Raw genomic sequence first — 18,428 nt, forward strand, 5'->3', positions numbered from 1 at the left:
TTCTATCTGCATGGCCAGCCGAGGAGAGATCAGCGCGGGAAATTCAATTAGGAAATTTTTGGTTGAGTTATTAAAAGCATTGACTCGTTAACGAATTGACTGATCGTGAAGAATATTACATATCAGTCAACGGTTTACGGAAGACCGCGTCGAGACGCATCGAGTAACCATAATTAGAATATAGTTACTCTATGGTGAAAGAAAATCGTGAAAGATTCTAAAATATCGTATTTTTCTCTGCCACGTTTTACGGTTTCATAAACTAGCGGTGGTTCGCACGTTTGTCAAATTTTCTGCATACGCAGCAATATTTCCTGTCGGTTGCCTGCGGTTTCCTGCGACACATGTCTTTACACGTACCCCTAGAATAAAAATGTTACACGTACCCAACGATTCAACCACCCATATTAATGAACAGTGGATTACAGTGATTACTGATATACTTATCGCTGATGTATATTGTATATACCATTGCAGTGATACCCACCGAGCTGCGTGTGCACGTCAAAAAGGAGCATTAACCGCGAATCGTCAGCTGTCGGCGGCCCATGAATAACAATAAACGGGCGATAAGGGGGGAAACGTAAGTTAGATCGTAACGAATAAAAGGGGAGTGATAAATCAGTCCTGTAAAGACACGTGTGATATGTCAATTGTGATTTTCGCGCATGGTCAACTTAACCCCGCTAATTCGGATACCGAGAAAAATATAACCTAACCCAATCTATAAAGAAAAACAAGAATAAAAAAATGTACGCTCCCAAAGACTTGGCCAATGCCGATTACATAAGTTTAAACATAAACGACACAGCAGCTTTCGCACGTGGAAGTCCACAAAGTCTATGGCGTGTGAGTGAAACCTGATATCTTTTTTCGCAGTCGTTGCATGCGAAGTGCAATTGTTACTTGACCATTTCATTAATTTATTTTTCCTCGCAGCAATGGTATCAGCTTTCCAGGTTTCAGCGGAACATTATTTACTTTATTGTTATCACCGTCTGTCTGGTAATTTTTTACCTTGTACCGAGCGACACCAAAGGCTCCGTTTCGAATAACACTGAGACGAGTCATCAGAAGCAACATGATGCACCAAAGTGGGAAAAGGTAACTTACAAATCGTTAAATTGAAGCTAATGGCCAGAGTTAGCGTGCAAATTCATTGATTGTCTTTAAAATGGGATCACGTAGTTCAGTTTTATGTTAATAATCCTATGAAAGTATCAGGCTTTAGTATGTTATTATGACCAACAATAGCATATTCGGCTGTTAAATTTGGCTGCAGACTTCAGCTTTGTTTAAAAATCGATGAAATGTCTTCAACTTTTACCATCACCGTCGTCCGTTCTAATGACACAATTTCCAGCTCATCGATGAACTTGTGGTGGAGAACGCAGATCAAGGCGGAGGCGCAGGAGGCGGTGAGGTGATAGAGGAGCCAGAATTTCAACCAGACGTAAACCAGATCGACGATGATCAAATAGGACCGCCACAGCAAAAGCCGAACGCCATGACGTTCACTGGTAAGATATTATGCTACATTAGGCTGCATTTTGATTTACTTCAATTTAATTCCAAATTTTATCTGCTAACCGATTTTATATTTTAGGTCCCAGCAACCAGAGGCAAAAAGCTGTTGTCGATGCGTTCTTACACTCTTGGAAAGGGTACAAAAGGTTCGCATGGGGACACGATAATTTAAAACCCATATCAGCCAGTTATCAGGAATGGTTTGGGCTTGGTCTTACGATCGTTGATGCTCTGGACACAATGTATATTATGGGTTTGAATGCTGGTATGAAAATTTTCAGCCTCCCTCGGTATAGTGTGCATCATTGGAAAATGTACTATGTTAACGCAACGAACTTCAACCTCGTACTTCAAGTAAAACAGTAGTAAAATACGAGGTTCAAGTTATCAATGTTAACGTAACAAAATATTGAAACAAATTTCCTATTTGGCCATTTCAAAATTACTATTAACATACCAAATTTCGAAAATATTAATGCAACTATCTTGATCACTGACCATATTTCAAGAATGTCGCTATCAGAATGTAGTGAAATATGAAGCTTTAACAAACTGGTGGACCCTTCTTGATACTTCTATGTCAAGTCTTCGTTTTTCTGCTTGTCACAATCTCACTTCATCTCATTCATTTGATTGATCATATTCACTCCCACACATACGCTCGCTTCATGTAGATCGCTTTTTCATAATTCCGTTCGGCATTACCATGTCATTCATCATTCCTCTGTGATTCCGTTCATCGCTATCTTGCTCTTGTTTGTCCTTCTTGTGTAATTTCGTTCATCACCAACGTTCTCTTGACTCATTAGCTCTTATCTCAGCTGCTTTCATTCTTTAAAACGCTCCACCGCCAATCTGTCCTCAATGGCAATGTTCTTTTTTACTCCGCCCTGTGTCTGCTCTTTCTCTCAGTTCAAACTTGACTTGACTTCACTTCCTTATCCAACCTGTGCACTGCTTTGAAGTGTATTGTTTCCACAGCCCTTTGATTTCTAGAATGCGCGAGTATTAATTCTGAATCATTTCTTTCTTAAGACTGTTATCCGTGTTTCCTCTCTGCACTTGCCTGATGGGATTGGATCGCCTTCTGCACTCAGGTCACCCTAGCTATTATATGTTACTCAGGTATTCAGAGCATAGAGGGAGTCCAGCTCACGACTGTACTATTATTCAGTACAGGGAGTGCCTGTGCCTGCCATTGGATTTACCAATCAGTTTCCTCAGCTACGAGTGAGCTCGATCTCATGGCTACAATAATAACTATGACACAATGTTTCAAACAAGTCCTGTCCGCCTAATTTCTTATTTACTATTGTACACAAGCGCACCATATTTTCCTCGATTTATTAAAAGATAATGAATCATATATAGAACCATTTTTTATTGGCAATAATGAGTATGTTTTGCTATATTATGTTTCACTAAATTTCACACAAGCCTAAAGTTGTGAAATAACAATTTTTCCTTAAAATGCATCATATTAATTTTAAAGAAACTTCAACCTTACAAAAAAGTTGATTAATATACTGCTAAACTAATAACGTTCGACTGAATTTAAATTTGATTTGATTTTGTATTGAAATTCATATACTTCAAAACAATGATCTCCGATTCTTCACCAGACAGTAATTAAAAACAACACAGATAATCGAATTGCAGGGTAAATTTTTATGCAGTTATTCTCATCTCACGTAAAGTTCTGTGGATTTAAACTGTTCTGGTAGTTGTTTTTGAATGGTACACACTACTTCTCTGACTGATTTTCATTTCATTAATATTCTTGACTACTAAATTTTACTCTAAAAAATAAATTCGTTCGTCATTGATTGTTTAATGCAAATAATATTACAGAGTTCGCGGAAGCTCGAGCTTGGGTCGAAGAGAGTTTAACATTTGGGGTGAGCAGGGATGTGAATTTGTTTGAAGTGACCATTCGTGTATTAGGCGGATTGTTGAGCAGTTACCATTTGTCGGGAGATAAAGTATTCCTCGATAAAGCTGTAAGCTATTATTACTAATATGAATTTAAAAAGTATCTGTTTATTATCCATTAGTATTGGCAATTTGAAACATGCTTGAAAAACATTTTCAGATTGATCTTGGCGATCGATTGATGCCTGCCTTCTCTACTAAATCAGGTGTTCCGTATTCCGATGTCAATCTTGGTACCAGAACTGCGCACAGCCCAAAATGGGGCCCTGACAGTAGCACCAGTGAAGTTACCACAATACAGTTGGAGTTTCGTGATCTTAGCCGTGTTTCAGGCCAATCAAAGTTCGAGGTGCTCTATCAGATATACATCAAAAATTTTTTACAAATAGCAAATGCACGTAATTTTGTAAAGTAGTGACCTAAAACTTTATTACGCAATTACCTATGTTAAATTTTTCTAAATTTCATATCTGTGAATGGTTTCAGGCAGCAGCAGCTAAGGTTTCAGAGCACGTACACCAGTTAGAGAAATTCGATGGACTCGTTCCTATTTTTATAAATGCCAACACTGGAGCATTTAGAGAATTGTCAACAATCTCGTTCGGCGCACGTGGCGACAGTTACTATGAATACTTGTTGAAACAGTGGTTACAGACTGGAAAAACAATAGATTAGTGAGTATAGATTGATAAGTTATCTGTATAAACTTATTCGGTATGGTAGTGGCACTTTGTTCATCAACTACTGTTTTTTTTCTAGTTTGCGTGATGATTACAATACAGCAATTTGGGGAACACAAAAACACCTTGTAAAGTACACAGCTGCGAATAAGTATATGTTCCTCGCAGAACTAGTCGGTTCAAACAAGGATGTGAAACCTAAAATGGTGCGTACCTACCGTTTGTGTAATTGAACAGTGTGTTCAAATTTTTACTGTTATGTTGATTATGCAGGACCATTTGGTATGCTTTTTGGGAGGAACCTTGGCTCTGGGAGCACATAACGGCCTGCAGTCCGACCACATGAAGCTGGCCGAAGAGCTTGTGCGCACGTGTTACCAAACTTATGCTGTCCAGCCGACATTCCTTGCACCTGAAATTAGTTACTTCAACATACAGGTAAGTCTTATTGATTTGTTGAACTTATGTGTCAACAACGAATTACTCAACATTAGAGTTTATTCTATCAAAACAATGTTATTAACAATAAGGGCAACCACTTTGCTCAGTACCATGTTTTGCGGTACGCACGATATCTCAAAAACAGCTCAACCAATTGAGGTCACATTTGATGACTGTATTCTTGAATAGTTTATCAACTGTCGTGACTCCACATTCTTTCAAAGTAACACGTTTTGTGTAAAGCAAGTATGGTTTATGCATCTTTGTTTGGCTGCGTTCCATGCTTAAAGTAATAACATCCGTTTGCGACTTTACAAAAAAAGCACTATTGCTTCCTACTACCGAAAAGTGCTTCTATGTAACACTAATATAATTTATGCGTCGTTTTTTGCCTGCATTCCATACCCAAAGTAATCTTTTTTACGATAGTACTAAAAACGAGCATCGTGTATGTAGAAGTGCAGTTTTACGTCCTTGTATTTAAAAGTTTTCTTTTTCTTACTTTGCTTCAAAAAACAATTTTCAACTACACTTTTGTTATATAATGTATGATGTGTATCATGGAGGCATCTCGTGTATTTGCAATATTCATCTTTCGCTAACGCACACGCTCACCTTGGACTCATATTACACACGCTGGGTGTAAAAAGACCTACTTTACTTTCTTGATGTTAATCTATCCATATATACCCCCTTGAATGGATCTGTGCAATACCCAGTATTCACTTTATACTTGAAAGTATTGTGTTAATATTGACCGATTTGTTTCGCCTTCCAGAAGCCATTGGAAGGTGATGCTAATCAATTGGACATGTACGTGAAGGCAAATGATGCCCATAATTTGCTGCGCCCAGAATTTCTGGAGACTTTGTTCTACATGTGGTACTTGACGGGTAATAAAACTTACCAGGATTGGGGATGGCAAATATTCCAGGTAAGTAGTTTACCTTGTAGCCAGGAAATCCGTATCTATAAGAAGATTTTGACTGATGCCATCTTCTTTTAATTATTCAACAGGCGTTTGAGAAGTATACCAAAGTTGAGCATGGATACACGAGCATAGGTAATGTGCGGAGCACGCAAAATACACGGCCTCGCGATATGATGGAAAGTTTCTGGTTGAGCGAAACTCTTAAATATTTGTATCTGTTATTTGACGATACTCGACAGCTAATAGATTTGAACAAGTGGATATTTAACTCAGAAGGCCACCCGCTACCAATTTATGATTCATAATGCTGCCTGTCAAATATTCGCTTGCCATATAAAATCGAAATGTATAGTTAATGTTTTACTTTCTTTGGATATTTCGATGTGCTGGAAAATTGTAGACAAATGATTTATTTTAAATCATTCAAGTCTGCCCAAACAATTTTATGATTATGCGACGGACTTTACACAGAGGGATATAATCAAATACAATCTTAATAAAGGTCTAATCAGATATTTTATAGTTCAGGGAAAGTGAGTTCACAGTGATTTGAATTAGCAAAGTATTGTTAATAAAGTATGTATAACGCAATAAAAGCAGATCTGAACGTGGCCAAGTTCATGTTGTAACTCAAGTCTCATATCAAAACTGACAATGACTTCCAGTAGCAGTCAGTTAGTCGGTTGAACATGTTATGGTACTTAAAATGAACCTACTTAAATTCGATTTCACTGGTTTATCCTTAGGTGCAAAGTTGAGAATTAATTTCAAAGCACAAGTTTAATGTTGTGCATTTTCCACTAATAGTAATCTCGCGAGATACCGTCTCATTCCCAGTCTAGAATAAATTGTAATTTTTTCACATTATAATTAAGAAAGAAAAGGTAACTATCATCCAGGTACATAACATTTTATACGTATAAATGTATGGATTGAATTTTTTGCACATGTTGAATTTTATACATAAAACTGCAGGGCAAACGTTTTGAAAAATGCATGTATAGAAACCTACAAGCAGTATGCAAGCGGTTGGATGGCACTAAGGAAGGGTGTATTATAGTTGACATTGTGTATTATGTATACAAATTTTCTAGTCCTAATGTTTTGTCGTCACATAAGATTAGCTAATGCTATTCAGAGTGGCGTTGGCGTGTATAATGTCAGAATCATCGAAAGCAGCAACTGCATTCTGCAATTTAGGCCTAAAAAGGAATGATTGTAGATACATTTGATAGTAAAGCGTGATGAAATAAAAAGAATAATATGCATTAAGTAAATATAATATTCTATGTCATTTTCGTACGACTAATTAACTATGTAAAAACTGTTATCAGGGAAAAACAGATTGCCAAGAAATAGAGATGTTTTTTCGGATATAATACACATCACTCACTGACTCGAGGTCTTCTAAAAGGACAAAAATAAATCTCCTACACATAGCAATAATTATTATTGACATATGTTCTAAGTGTGAACGAAAAACTCACAGTGTAGAATACTATAAACTCTGATGTTATTTATATATATTAAAGAAAAAATGATGTGTCCACCATGTGTTAGAAATGTTGTTATATACATAGTGAAGAACAGAGACAGAAGGCAAACTATAAGTGTTTATAATTTAGGACATAATATGTTAGACAATTTTAACGAACACCACAAACAATATTATGTCGTTCATTGCACAAAGATAAAAAGTATAGCCAATTAAAATATAGGTACTCATATCTTTCTCGTTCCTAGATGAATAATTAATTGTGGGCAGAATGAAAAATCTTGGTTTTCTACTTCGATTGGCCTCGTATGCTCCTAGGTGAATCCATAAATACACTCATGTGTACACATATTAAGAATAGTTCTCAAAGTGAGCTGCCTAAGGCGCTTGACTTGGCTTTACGAGACCTTTTTGCTACATGTGCAGTCACTTGGGACTTTTGTTTTTTTTTTTATTTTGCAAAGCACAAGGTGTTACAGGTGGTGATGAGTATCAGGTGCATATCTAGGCGAAAATTAAAAGCATCTTTTTACTTATACTAGCTAAAGTGATTTGTAGGATAATTATCTTGAAAGAATTTCTTTTGTAAATATAATACTTAAAATGGGGATAAATATTATTATTAATATAATTATTTCTTGAGACGTGGCTTTAAGTTTGTTAATTATTCTGAGACAGATGATTCTACAAGAAAAAAATCAGGCATTTCGTGGTGTATCGGGACTGCAAATTGTTTTTTAATTTCCAATTTCAATCCAATTCCGTTCACTTGCACATCGAATTTAATTTCTTCAAAAGTGGGATTGAAGAAAAAAATTTATTTTCAGATATTTGTGATTGGACTATGTGAATAATTTCTTTACATCAAAATAAAAACCACAAAAATAGAATCAAAAAATTTTCTCGTCTTCCTGGATGAGAGCTTACGATTAGACTAAGAATAAACAAACTTTTCAATTGTGATTTCGACGACTAAAGGTAGTTACAAATCTATATATGCAGGTGCTAGTATTATTTTGATCAATGATGATAAAATCTCTTTTCTTTTTTCGTCAATGCTAATTGAATAGAAGAATTTGGTGTAATCGATAAATAAATCTTGGGTTTTCAGAAATTCTCATATTTACGAACATCTTGCACGTTTTCCGAATATTTTGTATTTGATCCCAATTTCCTAGAGCAATAAACTACGTCTTGGGACAAGATTGAAATTGAGAAATTGAATTTTTTATGTAATTTGATTTTGTGGTATTCGTACCATTTGAAGGAAATGTGAAATTCTTTCATGCATGTAAAATATATTCCGATAATGGAATAGTGTAACTTTAATACAGTGATACGTACCTACATGTACCTAATGCTTTCAGCCATGGCTCAACAAATATATCATGTAAGATATAAGTATGCATAACAATAATAAAAAAAAATAGTGTAAAACAAATTGTACTTTTATAATTATTTTTCACCCCTTCATTTTATACACATGTATTATTTATCTTAAAAGGATAAATTTGAATTAACTCTAATAAAAGTTATTGCCTTGTTTCGCAATCTCGATTACGCGTATACGTATATTTACATTCCTAATAAACCATATCAGGTGTGTGTGAGAGATATGTAAACTTTGTTTATTCTATATCTCGTTTAAGGAACACGGGTTTTCATGCTGATAAGTAGAATCAAGCATTTCACTACTTGAATCGAAGCTTCATAAATAGGCACATGTTAGATATCACATTTTATACACAGTCGCCGAAACAAGTTTTTTTTCAGCCATTTTATTCGTTAACCAAATTTACAAGATCTGATTGGCATCGCTACTATGCAATCATAACTATATCTCAGTTATTTTTCTTTACTCTTCGTTTTACAGGAAGCAATGACAGAGGAAATGCGAGATAGGATGAGGCAGAGAATATAACAAATGTATCTTCCAATATACACACGTGTATATTTAAAACTTGTATAGAAAATATATATCTGTTTTAATTCAACAGTGCTCCGATCTTGATACTTGTAAAACAGAGGCTCTGCAACTACTTGAAGTAGTTTTAAGATTAATCACCTGATTAACAAGCTTCAATCACTTGATCAGAATGTTGGTAGTTTAAGTTATTGCACGTGTCTTTTGTAATATGTATTCATGAATTCCATGGACTACGACCATCATTTAACATTTCACGTAGTACCTCGTTAATGTATGTGATATATGGATGGTACAAATTATATCTTAGATTATTGTTGAAATATTTCTTCACATTAGCAGGATGCTATGGTAATTCTTTACTGACTGAGTAAAATATCACTTATTTTGACATTGTGCCTTACATTAACACTATTATGTGACATATTACTCGGCCTGTGAAGACTGACTTTATTGAGATGCAATGCATGAGTGACGATTTCTAGTGGGCGAATATCATTCGTATTACTCAAAAAGAGTCGCATAATCAAACACAAAAGTCTTTTTACATCTTCCTTGACACCACGTTGCTAATTGTAAGATATTAGATCCCACCAGCGATTCAGTGAAAAATTAATCAAAAGCAGGGAAGCATAATTTTTTTCTTTTGTTTGTGTGCAGTTTCTTAGCTCATTTGCCGTACATGAAATTTAGTTTTTATCAAACTAGTTAAAAAAATTTTAAATTTGTAAGTTCATGCGCGTGAAAAGGTTCAAGCCGGAGGTTGAGATACCATTTAAAAGTTATAAAACGCCAACTGCATTGACTGAGCGATATAACATTGGGATTCCATAAGGCGAGTCGGTAAGTGCAGAGTAACAAAATTACTTCTGGACCCACGAAGACTCACTTAACCGGAGAAAATATCAGCCTAGAGCTGAACGTCTTTATACATATATCTTCAGTCAACGAGAACTGCAACCCTCATAGTTTACAAATATTGACTTATAAAAGCTACACATTCCAATTATTTATAATAATTTAACGACACAACGTGCGACTAACGAAGTAATATTAGGAAGAAGACTGAAGTCCTATTGTCAGTGCATGAAAAAAGTGAGGCCAATTTAGGTTGATCGGTTGATGCGAATCACAGAGATCTATCTACGATACCATACTTGTGAGAAGTTGAGACACGTTATATTGCCTTCTCTCAATCCGATTGGGACTGTAAAAACGTCGCCGTATTCATCCCACGTTTATAAACTCTATGGTCGCAAATTACTCAGAATTTCTGAATCCGCCTCGGAACTGCCACGCTGCGAGCAGCAGTATTCTACAGGATAAATTCCAGCTTCTCCCTGATCTTACTTCGTGATGCACCCTTACAAAATGAATAATCTAATTCCATATTGATTTCTTCAATAAATTATTGGTATCAAATTTTTATCCATAGTTAACAACTTCGGCAGCTGTTCTTCGAATATACTATCTACACATAACTTCATTTTTCTTATCATACCTTTATCTCTTTTCGTTGTTCTTCTATTACACATTTTCAAAACTTTTCCTTAATACTCGCGTTCCACACATATTTTTTTATATTATTTATACAAATAACATTCGTGAGCCTGTAGTGTGAAAAAAAAAAAAAAAAATGCTAAACCCGATTTAATGTAATTTATTAATTAAGAACCGGTTTGAAATTTATTAAGGTAGTCAAAAATACAAGATGCGGGAGAAAAAATGTTGCGTTATTTCGACAAATGACTTGCTCGTTATCATTACAACACAGCATTTACATTTATTAAAAAGATAACATGCCGGTCAAGTTTTTTCTTCTAAATGTCTTATTCGTCGAATTGATACACCGGTCGTAATTAGTCTTTCATCTTAGTTAGAAACAGATACTTTTTCGTATTCTAAAGACCGCATTACTACTATGGTACCTGGCCAAAATCTTTACAACTCAATTGACAGTATTTAAGAATTCCTACTCACTTTCTTTTGTGGCTAGTCTTAATTCCAACGAACGTAAATAAAAATGCGGTCTTTTCTGACATATTTCTCTACATTCAATTAAATACAATACGTTTCTACTTTAACATACAATACAGATGATCTCAAACTTGTTGGAATATTCTCAGTATTGACACGGAATGTATATAAATCGCTGAGTCGTCATTACAAAATGCAGATTAATTTCTTTACGTCTACTGTGTTCAGTATTCTCATTAAAAAATTCAGACTTCTAATATTTGTTACAGCATATTAAAAAAAAGCCTGAACTTTTCTTTTCAATTCATCAAAGTTTTTACGCCTATATTTTTTTTTAGTACCGATAATAACGTGACTTTCGATCGCAGATCTGAAAACAAATTGCAAAGAAGCACTGCAATTTCAGTTTATTTCATTCTATCGAATTACTTTGACTTAATTGAAGATTCCGATGAGACAAATTTTAAACTTGGCGACCATAGTATACGCAGAAAAAAACATTATAAATTTTGGTATTCCCAATAAACGGTGTGGTACAAATATATCGTTTATTGGCATAATGTAACATACTCCGATCATAATTATTATATCATACATGAGTTCGTATTAGTAGGTATATTATAACGCGTCGATATAGTTCATTCTATACGTACGTTTTCACCAACATACACAAATATATATAACATCACATACATACATACATATACATACATGCATACACAGTGTTCAAAGAGTCTCGCAGTCATTGTATCGTACACTCGCAGCACTGCTGCGTAAAAGAGAGACACTTTATAACGCAGGAATCCGGCTCCTCGTCTTCGACGAGCTTCTTCTTCCCGTCCAAGACGTCGAATTGCTGACCGTTCTTCTCGATTTTCGGTTTCGGCTCCGGCGAGGGTAGAGTGTCGATTATCGGGACAGCCTCTTCGATCGCCTCCGTATCCGCCGTCGACCTCGAGAAGTTCGCCGTTCCCGTTGGCGAAGTCTTGCCGGCTCGAGGCTCGTCCGGGATATCGAAGCCCGGAGAAGGTGGACCTGATGCCCTCAACGGCGGTGGTGGGGAATCGCCGGACATCATAACACTGAGAAAGAAACAATTATTATTAAGTTGTAATCGATATTGAAACACGAAAGATGATTGGAAATACTATCGGTGAAAGAATAGAAATAAAATTATAAAGTCCAAGTTTTTTACGTCAGGCTAATGATGCGTTTTTATGGAATAGATAAATATATGGAAATAGTTATTTTATAACTTTATAAGGATGGTCTGGAATTGAGTAAACTGTACATGTTATACTGAATAAAAACACAATCATGTTTTGCAAATTCAAGATACTTCATAATTACTTTGCTTAAATACGATGGAACAAATTAAAGATTAATTATTCTTTTGATGTTTCATCATATTCATATGCTTTCACCAGAGGCTTGGACACAAATATCTTCTCAAAGGTAATTAATCGATGGCAAAGTGCCTTACAATATAGGAATAATGCGATATTCCTTTTACATGAGAATAAACATTTTTTGGACAAATGGCATACAGAAATACTATCAAAACAGCTGTGGTGCGCAGAAAATATATATGAAACAGAAGTTACGGGACTTTCCTGGAGGGTTATTCGTAGCGAATATATTTCCATCAATTTTTTTGAAATGTTCGGACAGGGTTAAAATGTCTTTTATCTGACGCCTAAGACACATCACAAAATGTTTTCCATTCGCCGGCTTTTAGGCATCTTTTGGTCAATGAGTAATAAGAAACAAACGAAGCATCACACGATATGCTTCGATTATTCTGAATGCGGATTCATCTAAGGTAAGATTTTCAACGTTTTTATCGTAGTTGCGGTAATTAAGAGAAAGCTATAGCCAGTCTTTACCGACTGAGTAAAATTTTAATTATTTTGTCTATTACCCACGCTAACGCATCACTGAAGGTAAAAACTGTAGATAGAATACAGATACGTAAAAAAATTTAATAAAACTTTTCTATAGAGGAAAAAAATTTTGTTATAAAACTTTTTCTCAACTAAATAAATGCCCAGTATACAACGAGTAAATTCATGCTGATGATATTAAATATGCCGAGTTTTTACCACGCGGCAAAAATAGTTGCAATTAATGTCCGTTTCAGCTGACGATGAGAAACGAGTAGAAGACATATTTGAGCTGACTGCTGTGATGGCAGACAGTCTATAAAGTCCAGTTACTGCACGATATAGTAATACAGAGCAGTAATTTATATATTGAGTTACAGCTGAGCTATTCATATAATTGAAGTTGCTAATGCGAGTAAAGCCAAGGAGTGCAGTGCTAGCAGTGGCTTCTCCACTTTCGAGAGGATAATTCTGCCTGTCTTAAGTTTCAAGTTCGTAGTTGCGAATTCTTCATTTTGCGAAGTTCACCGGAAGTGGTAGAATTTCCAATACGTAAAAAGATGACGAAATTCAAAATTCAAGAAGACAAAATACAGACGAAAACACATTGCAATGTGTTTGCTAATAAATCGAAATCAATTGACTCCAATTAGGTATTAATTGGATTCAATTGACCTGAATTGAAGATAACTAATATAAAACAATAGCCGCGCATAGGTTTGGAATTAATTGCAATTGCGGAAGAATTATTTATTTTAATCACCCGGAAAGAAAGAGAAGCAAAGGGAATATTAAGATAAATATCCTAACTAAATTCAAGATAAAACGTCGTCTCATTATCGATCTTTATACTTCAACTTCACTCTAGGTACAATCAAACTGTTATTGATTATAGAGAAAATCAATTGAACTTGAATTTCGTCCAAATGAGATGAATTGAGGCGAATAAGAATGGTTTATAACCTGCCGAATTGATTTAATTCCACGGGATTGCCCCCTCAAATTACTCTAAATTAACTGGGATAACTGTAAGTAGAACACAATCTGGAAATTGTATTCTGAGTTGATTCGAATTAATCAAAATGATTGATCACCGAAATGAATTACGTGATAATTTTAATGTAATGTAATGTAATTTCTGTAATGATAAATCGAACGGAAAAGAAAGTAGGCAGTCGACATAGTTTGTCACAGTTTTTAAAAAAAGAGGTCGGCTTATAGTTGGTCGCTAGTCAGTATTTGACATCTCATTTGAGAAATTTCCAGTTCTGGTTACTCTTATATATAATCCTCAACTACTTTAATTTCTACCCATAAGCGACTAATATAGTTCAGGGTGCAAAATAAAAATGAGTATTGCAGTTGTAACAAGAAAATATGGTAAATGTTATTATTATTTGTAATTATGGTTACTTGAATTATAATTTCTTCGAAGTATTGGGATAATTTCATATTGCTGTACCAATAAATTAACGTTAAGACTTTACTTATTTGAAAAAATTCAAAACTATAGCTTTACTATAGCATTACAACCGTATTCATATTAAACAATTTCCGAATGATTGTAAGGAATTAAAATTTTCTATAATTTTTCTATAATCCTAGATAAAAATTACTCATTATCTTACTGTTTTGTTCATAGTAATAAGTTTAACTCGAAACACGTATAACTGTGTTCGATTTTTGGACAGTTATATGAAATCATTGACGATTCCGATCGCCTGCATGGAGCTGGGTAAAAAACTTGTTTTCTCAATATAAGTGAATTATTTAACAGCGTGTATGGAACACTGAATGCTTACTGTGCGTCACAACGTGTCGTTGATATTTATGTAACACATGTCGCCCTGTGGACATCACTTGTGTGTGCACAGAGCATAAAGAGAGTCAGTTAATACTGACGATGCAGTTTTAATATGACATTCGAAACCAGCGAAGGTGTATCGTATTCCGGAGCAGATATTCTGTTCGAATTCGAGCTCTGAGCCTGGTTACAGATGATAATTATTTCGGATTCGATATCTCGGAGTATGAAAATCATATTGACAAAAGAGTTTAGATTGAAGTTAATTTTTTTTGCTACACTGTACATGATTATGATCGTTGAGTGGGGAATTCCAATAAGGTTGACGTAAGCAGCGTTAACTGTTTGGGGAAATGGTGAGGAAAAATAATTTTCCGCAATCTCAGATAACTGTGAAGTAGTTACGTAAGAATTTTCCTCAAAATGCATATCGTCACACTAACGTTGCAAGCTTTAACTTGCAGATTAACTTGCAGTTCCAGATCTCAACTTCGTCGATATCAATATTGATTTTGACTTGCCCAATAGTGCGTAAAAGCGACAATTATGGTTAAAAATGGTTAAAAGTATAGTGATTCATTAGATTATACTCTACGATTACTTACTAATTATTTAGAATTTTCGTTTTCTCTATTTCAATAGTAACTTCAACATGACAATTCGTTGATTATAATCAATTTCGTTGGAATGTTATGAAGTTATGCATATATTCAACGATATCCACCATGGTAAGAAAAAAGAAAATGAACGATTCTAGTGTTAAATCGATCTAATCTGTTAGAAGATTTTTTCTTCACATTGCGCGCACCAATTCGTTTGACCTTACGTTGATGGTTACGTAATTATACATGGACAATACGAATTTATACACCTGAGGTTGATATAAAGTATAGTAAAAAAAAAAAAAAAAAAAAAAAGCGTCTCGTCGTACAAACGACGTAATAAATCGAAAATAGTAACGTCGACGTCAACATTATGATTTATTCAATATACGATATGGAAGTATACAATCTAATCTGACGAAACGAGAGAAAATGTTCTCTCTTTGATCATGCAAAGGCGTATTATAGATGTGGTTCAAAATTCTCCGGAGATTAGTTCACCCAAGTCTCTCCTACAGGTATTCAATCGGAATAAAGACAGGCGGACGTATCGACTCGTTACTTCGGCCGGAGTCCTGTTATTATAATACGTATGCATATATTATATTCTCGTTCCGTTAGTGGTTCATGGAATACGAATACTACGTCACAAGTTCATACATCGAGAATCTTCTACAGGGTGGCCACAAATTTTTGGGAAATTGAAAAAGCCTAAATCGTTCAGCTTACTAACTCTATATTCGGTTAAAATTCAATTCGAATTGATGAAAAATGTAACACAAAAAAAGTCAGTTTAAGCCAATTTATTTTCTTGACGAAAGAAAGTAAACTTATTATCTTAAAAATCATTTCTGATTTCCATGATAGAAAAGTGAGATTTTCAGTTTTTTCCATGACCGAATAAAAATCCCCTGACAATTCCAGGTTTTTATTATGACCCCTTTTAAATTCCCTGACATTTCTAGGTTTTCCAGATTTTCCAGGTATGTAGCCACCCTGGATAGATGTAAAAGAATAATTGACGGTTCTCAATGAGTTCAATTGTACTTTCATGGGATATCGAATCGTGTGTTGATGGAGTAATTCTGTCTACAAACATCAATAACATTAAAATTAGGAAATTTGAAATTGACCTTGTTTGTAATCTTTTAAGCAAAATCCGCTCCCAACGAATTCCGGCTTTGATATAATTTCATTGATGATATACATGATGTGTCTAAAATTTTGAACGATCATAAGCTTGGTGGAAAACTCCAATCAGATCTGGATAAGCAGATGAAACTTGGTTATAAGCTCTCCCAAAGCACGAATTTGAATAGTAAATTTGAGGGTAAATACTGTCCTGATGTATTATATTCATTTATGATCAGGATTTAATTCACGATGAGAATACGTATGTGAAAAGTTGGGTTTTCGAAAAACTTAATCTATCGAAACCTCAGATAAATCGATATTCAGTTCCAATTTTGAGACGCTATAATTGCGCAACACCGACATAGTTGTGTGGTGGAATCAGGGTAAAAAATTACTTTCACCGAAATATCTTGCGCAGATTGCAATGTTTTGCTTGTAATCGAAGTTTAGCGGATCGAACGAAGAAAATCGAACGTATACCGCAATTATATGAATACAGGTGTCACAGATACTTTAGATAATACAACTTGAACGTGGAATTTACGTGAACATTCATAAAAATTCTACCGCATAGTTTATAATATAACCAACTTTAATTATTGATTAAATCGAATTTTTCCCGTTCGTTAATTGATACTTTTTTGTTGGAATAAAATTTTTACTACACATACTTTCTCATCAAATTAAGTAAACTCGATAATGTTGTATGTTTAAGTTCAACGAACGAAGAACATTCGATTGATTCGACAGTAGCAAAACGTTCTTATGTTTGGAGATAAAAACCTAAGAATTGTCAGTGTCTGCAACTATTGTTTGATAATTCTAGTGAGAATTTTTGTACGATCGCAAAACAGATTTGTATATTTTATGACGAATGAGAAAATACTAGAAAGTGAATATTTGCACAGAATTTTAGGTAGGTACTGATTTACTGGGAAAACTGTACAGTCCGAATTGCTGATAACTTATTCGACAATTAGTGAACACCTTGTATACTTATATAATAAATCAAGCGCCTGGAATCGTGAGAAGTATCTCTTCGAAATACGTGCAAGAAATAAAAATATGTATTCACCAAAAAAAAAAAAAAAACCGGAGAGTAAATATTACCCGTAATTATCATATGTGCAATATATAATATAAACTATAAAGCGATATGTTAACAAAGTTCATGGTCTTGTGTAAGCCACGTGTCGGACCCGCTCTACGCAGAAATATGTTTATTATTTAACGTCCAATAGACCGTATCTTCGTACATATCTCTAATGTATAATTGCCACTGTTAAGATTTGATAGAAAAAAAAAACAGGTTAAAGAAATTATAATAACGGTGCAAATGAATTAGTTCATCAAGCGTGTATATCGAACGAATGATATTTTTTTAAATTCAAAAAATCGCATAGCTTGTAGGTATAATGAATGAAATAATGTGTTGCCATTTAATTCACAAAGACGTTCCATCAGAATGGTACAAAATTTAAGTTTCATTCGAATTTAATCGGTTTTTCAATTATCCAATCAATCGATGATCCGATTAACATACAGTTTCGGATTAATCAACGATTTCAATTAAGCGTTTTTTTTTTTTCAATTAATCGATTCTCTAAATATTTCTAACTCTTATTTGAGTTTCGCCGTTTCAGCACTATTGATATATGTATAAGTAAATTTGCAAAGGGGATTCCCACCGGGTGATAAGCCCCTAAGCCGCATCTCATCGCTCATATAAAGGCATTAACTGTTGAAAGTTGACGTTACGCAGAAGACGCGACGATCCGAATCAAGATTCCAACTGATGACAGCCTGAGGTCAGGAACGTCGGGGGTCAAAAGTGCGTTAGAATATGTTTTATATAGTCAAGTGGCATTAATATAATATATACGTCTGGGCGTTATAATCGAGACTGACAATGCTAAACGAATATTGGGTTTATTTTTAAACTTGCACGAACCTCCGAGGTAATTAGAGACTTGACCGAGTATCCCAGTTCAAAAAACAGACCAAATATTTTTTTCTTATTTTTGTTACGACCTCCTTGTATTTTGATATTTTTAAGAACGATCGCAACAGGCGGCTGGGCGAATGGTGATAATGAGTG

At 34.7% G+C, this 18,428-nt stretch overlaps 2 protein-coding genes and 1 long non-coding RNA gene across 11 annotated transcripts in view; 1 reads left to right on the top strand and 2 right to left on the bottom strand.

Annotated features, from left to right (window-relative positions):
- Positions 1-440: 440 nt before the first annotated feature.
- On the top strand, positions 441-6,964 carry LOC124407240 (endoplasmic reticulum mannosyl-oligosaccharide 1,2-alpha-mannosidase). Its single transcript, XM_046883201.1, has 11 exons — positions 441-849; positions 940-1,104; positions 1,364-1,520; positions 1,607-1,792; positions 3,379-3,527; positions 3,620-3,808; positions 3,946-4,133; positions 4,219-4,345; positions 4,413-4,577; positions 5,359-5,514; positions 5,598-6,964. Exons 1-11 carry the CDS (start codon positions 751-753, stop codon positions 5,814-5,816), a joined length of 1,800 nt encoding a protein of 599 aa, XP_046739157.1. The 5' UTR covers positions 441-750; the 3' UTR covers positions 5,817-6,964.
- On the bottom strand, positions 4,217-5,439 carry LOC124407266. Its single transcript, XR_006929302.1, has 2 exons — positions 5,307-5,439; positions 4,217-4,551 (listed from the first exon to the last, which is right to left on the bottom strand). It is a non-coding gene; the product is annotated as an uncharacterized LOC124407266 (long non-coding RNA).
- A 2,610-nt stretch (positions 6,965-9,574) lies between the features above and the next one.
- Positions 9,575-18,428, bottom strand: part of LOC124407265 — a 40,172-nt gene continuing 31,318 nt past the window's right edge. For all 9 annotated transcript variants that reach the window (XM_046883236.1, XM_046883242.1, XM_046883240.1 and 6 more), the window contains one exon: positions 9,575-11,989. In XM_046883236.1, the coding sequence (XP_046739192.1) occupies positions 11,650-11,989 (340 nt within the window). In that variant the 3' untranslated portion in view covers positions 9,575-11,649. The remainder of the gene's footprint in view (positions 11,990-18,428) is intronic.

The sequence above is a fragment of the Diprion similis genome, chromosome 6 (assembly GCF_021155765.1).
Source record: "Diprion similis isolate iyDipSimi1 chromosome 6, iyDipSimi1.1, whole genome shotgun sequence".
Taxonomy (NCBI): Eukaryota; Metazoa; Arthropoda; class Insecta; order Hymenoptera; family Diprionidae; genus Diprion; species Diprion similis.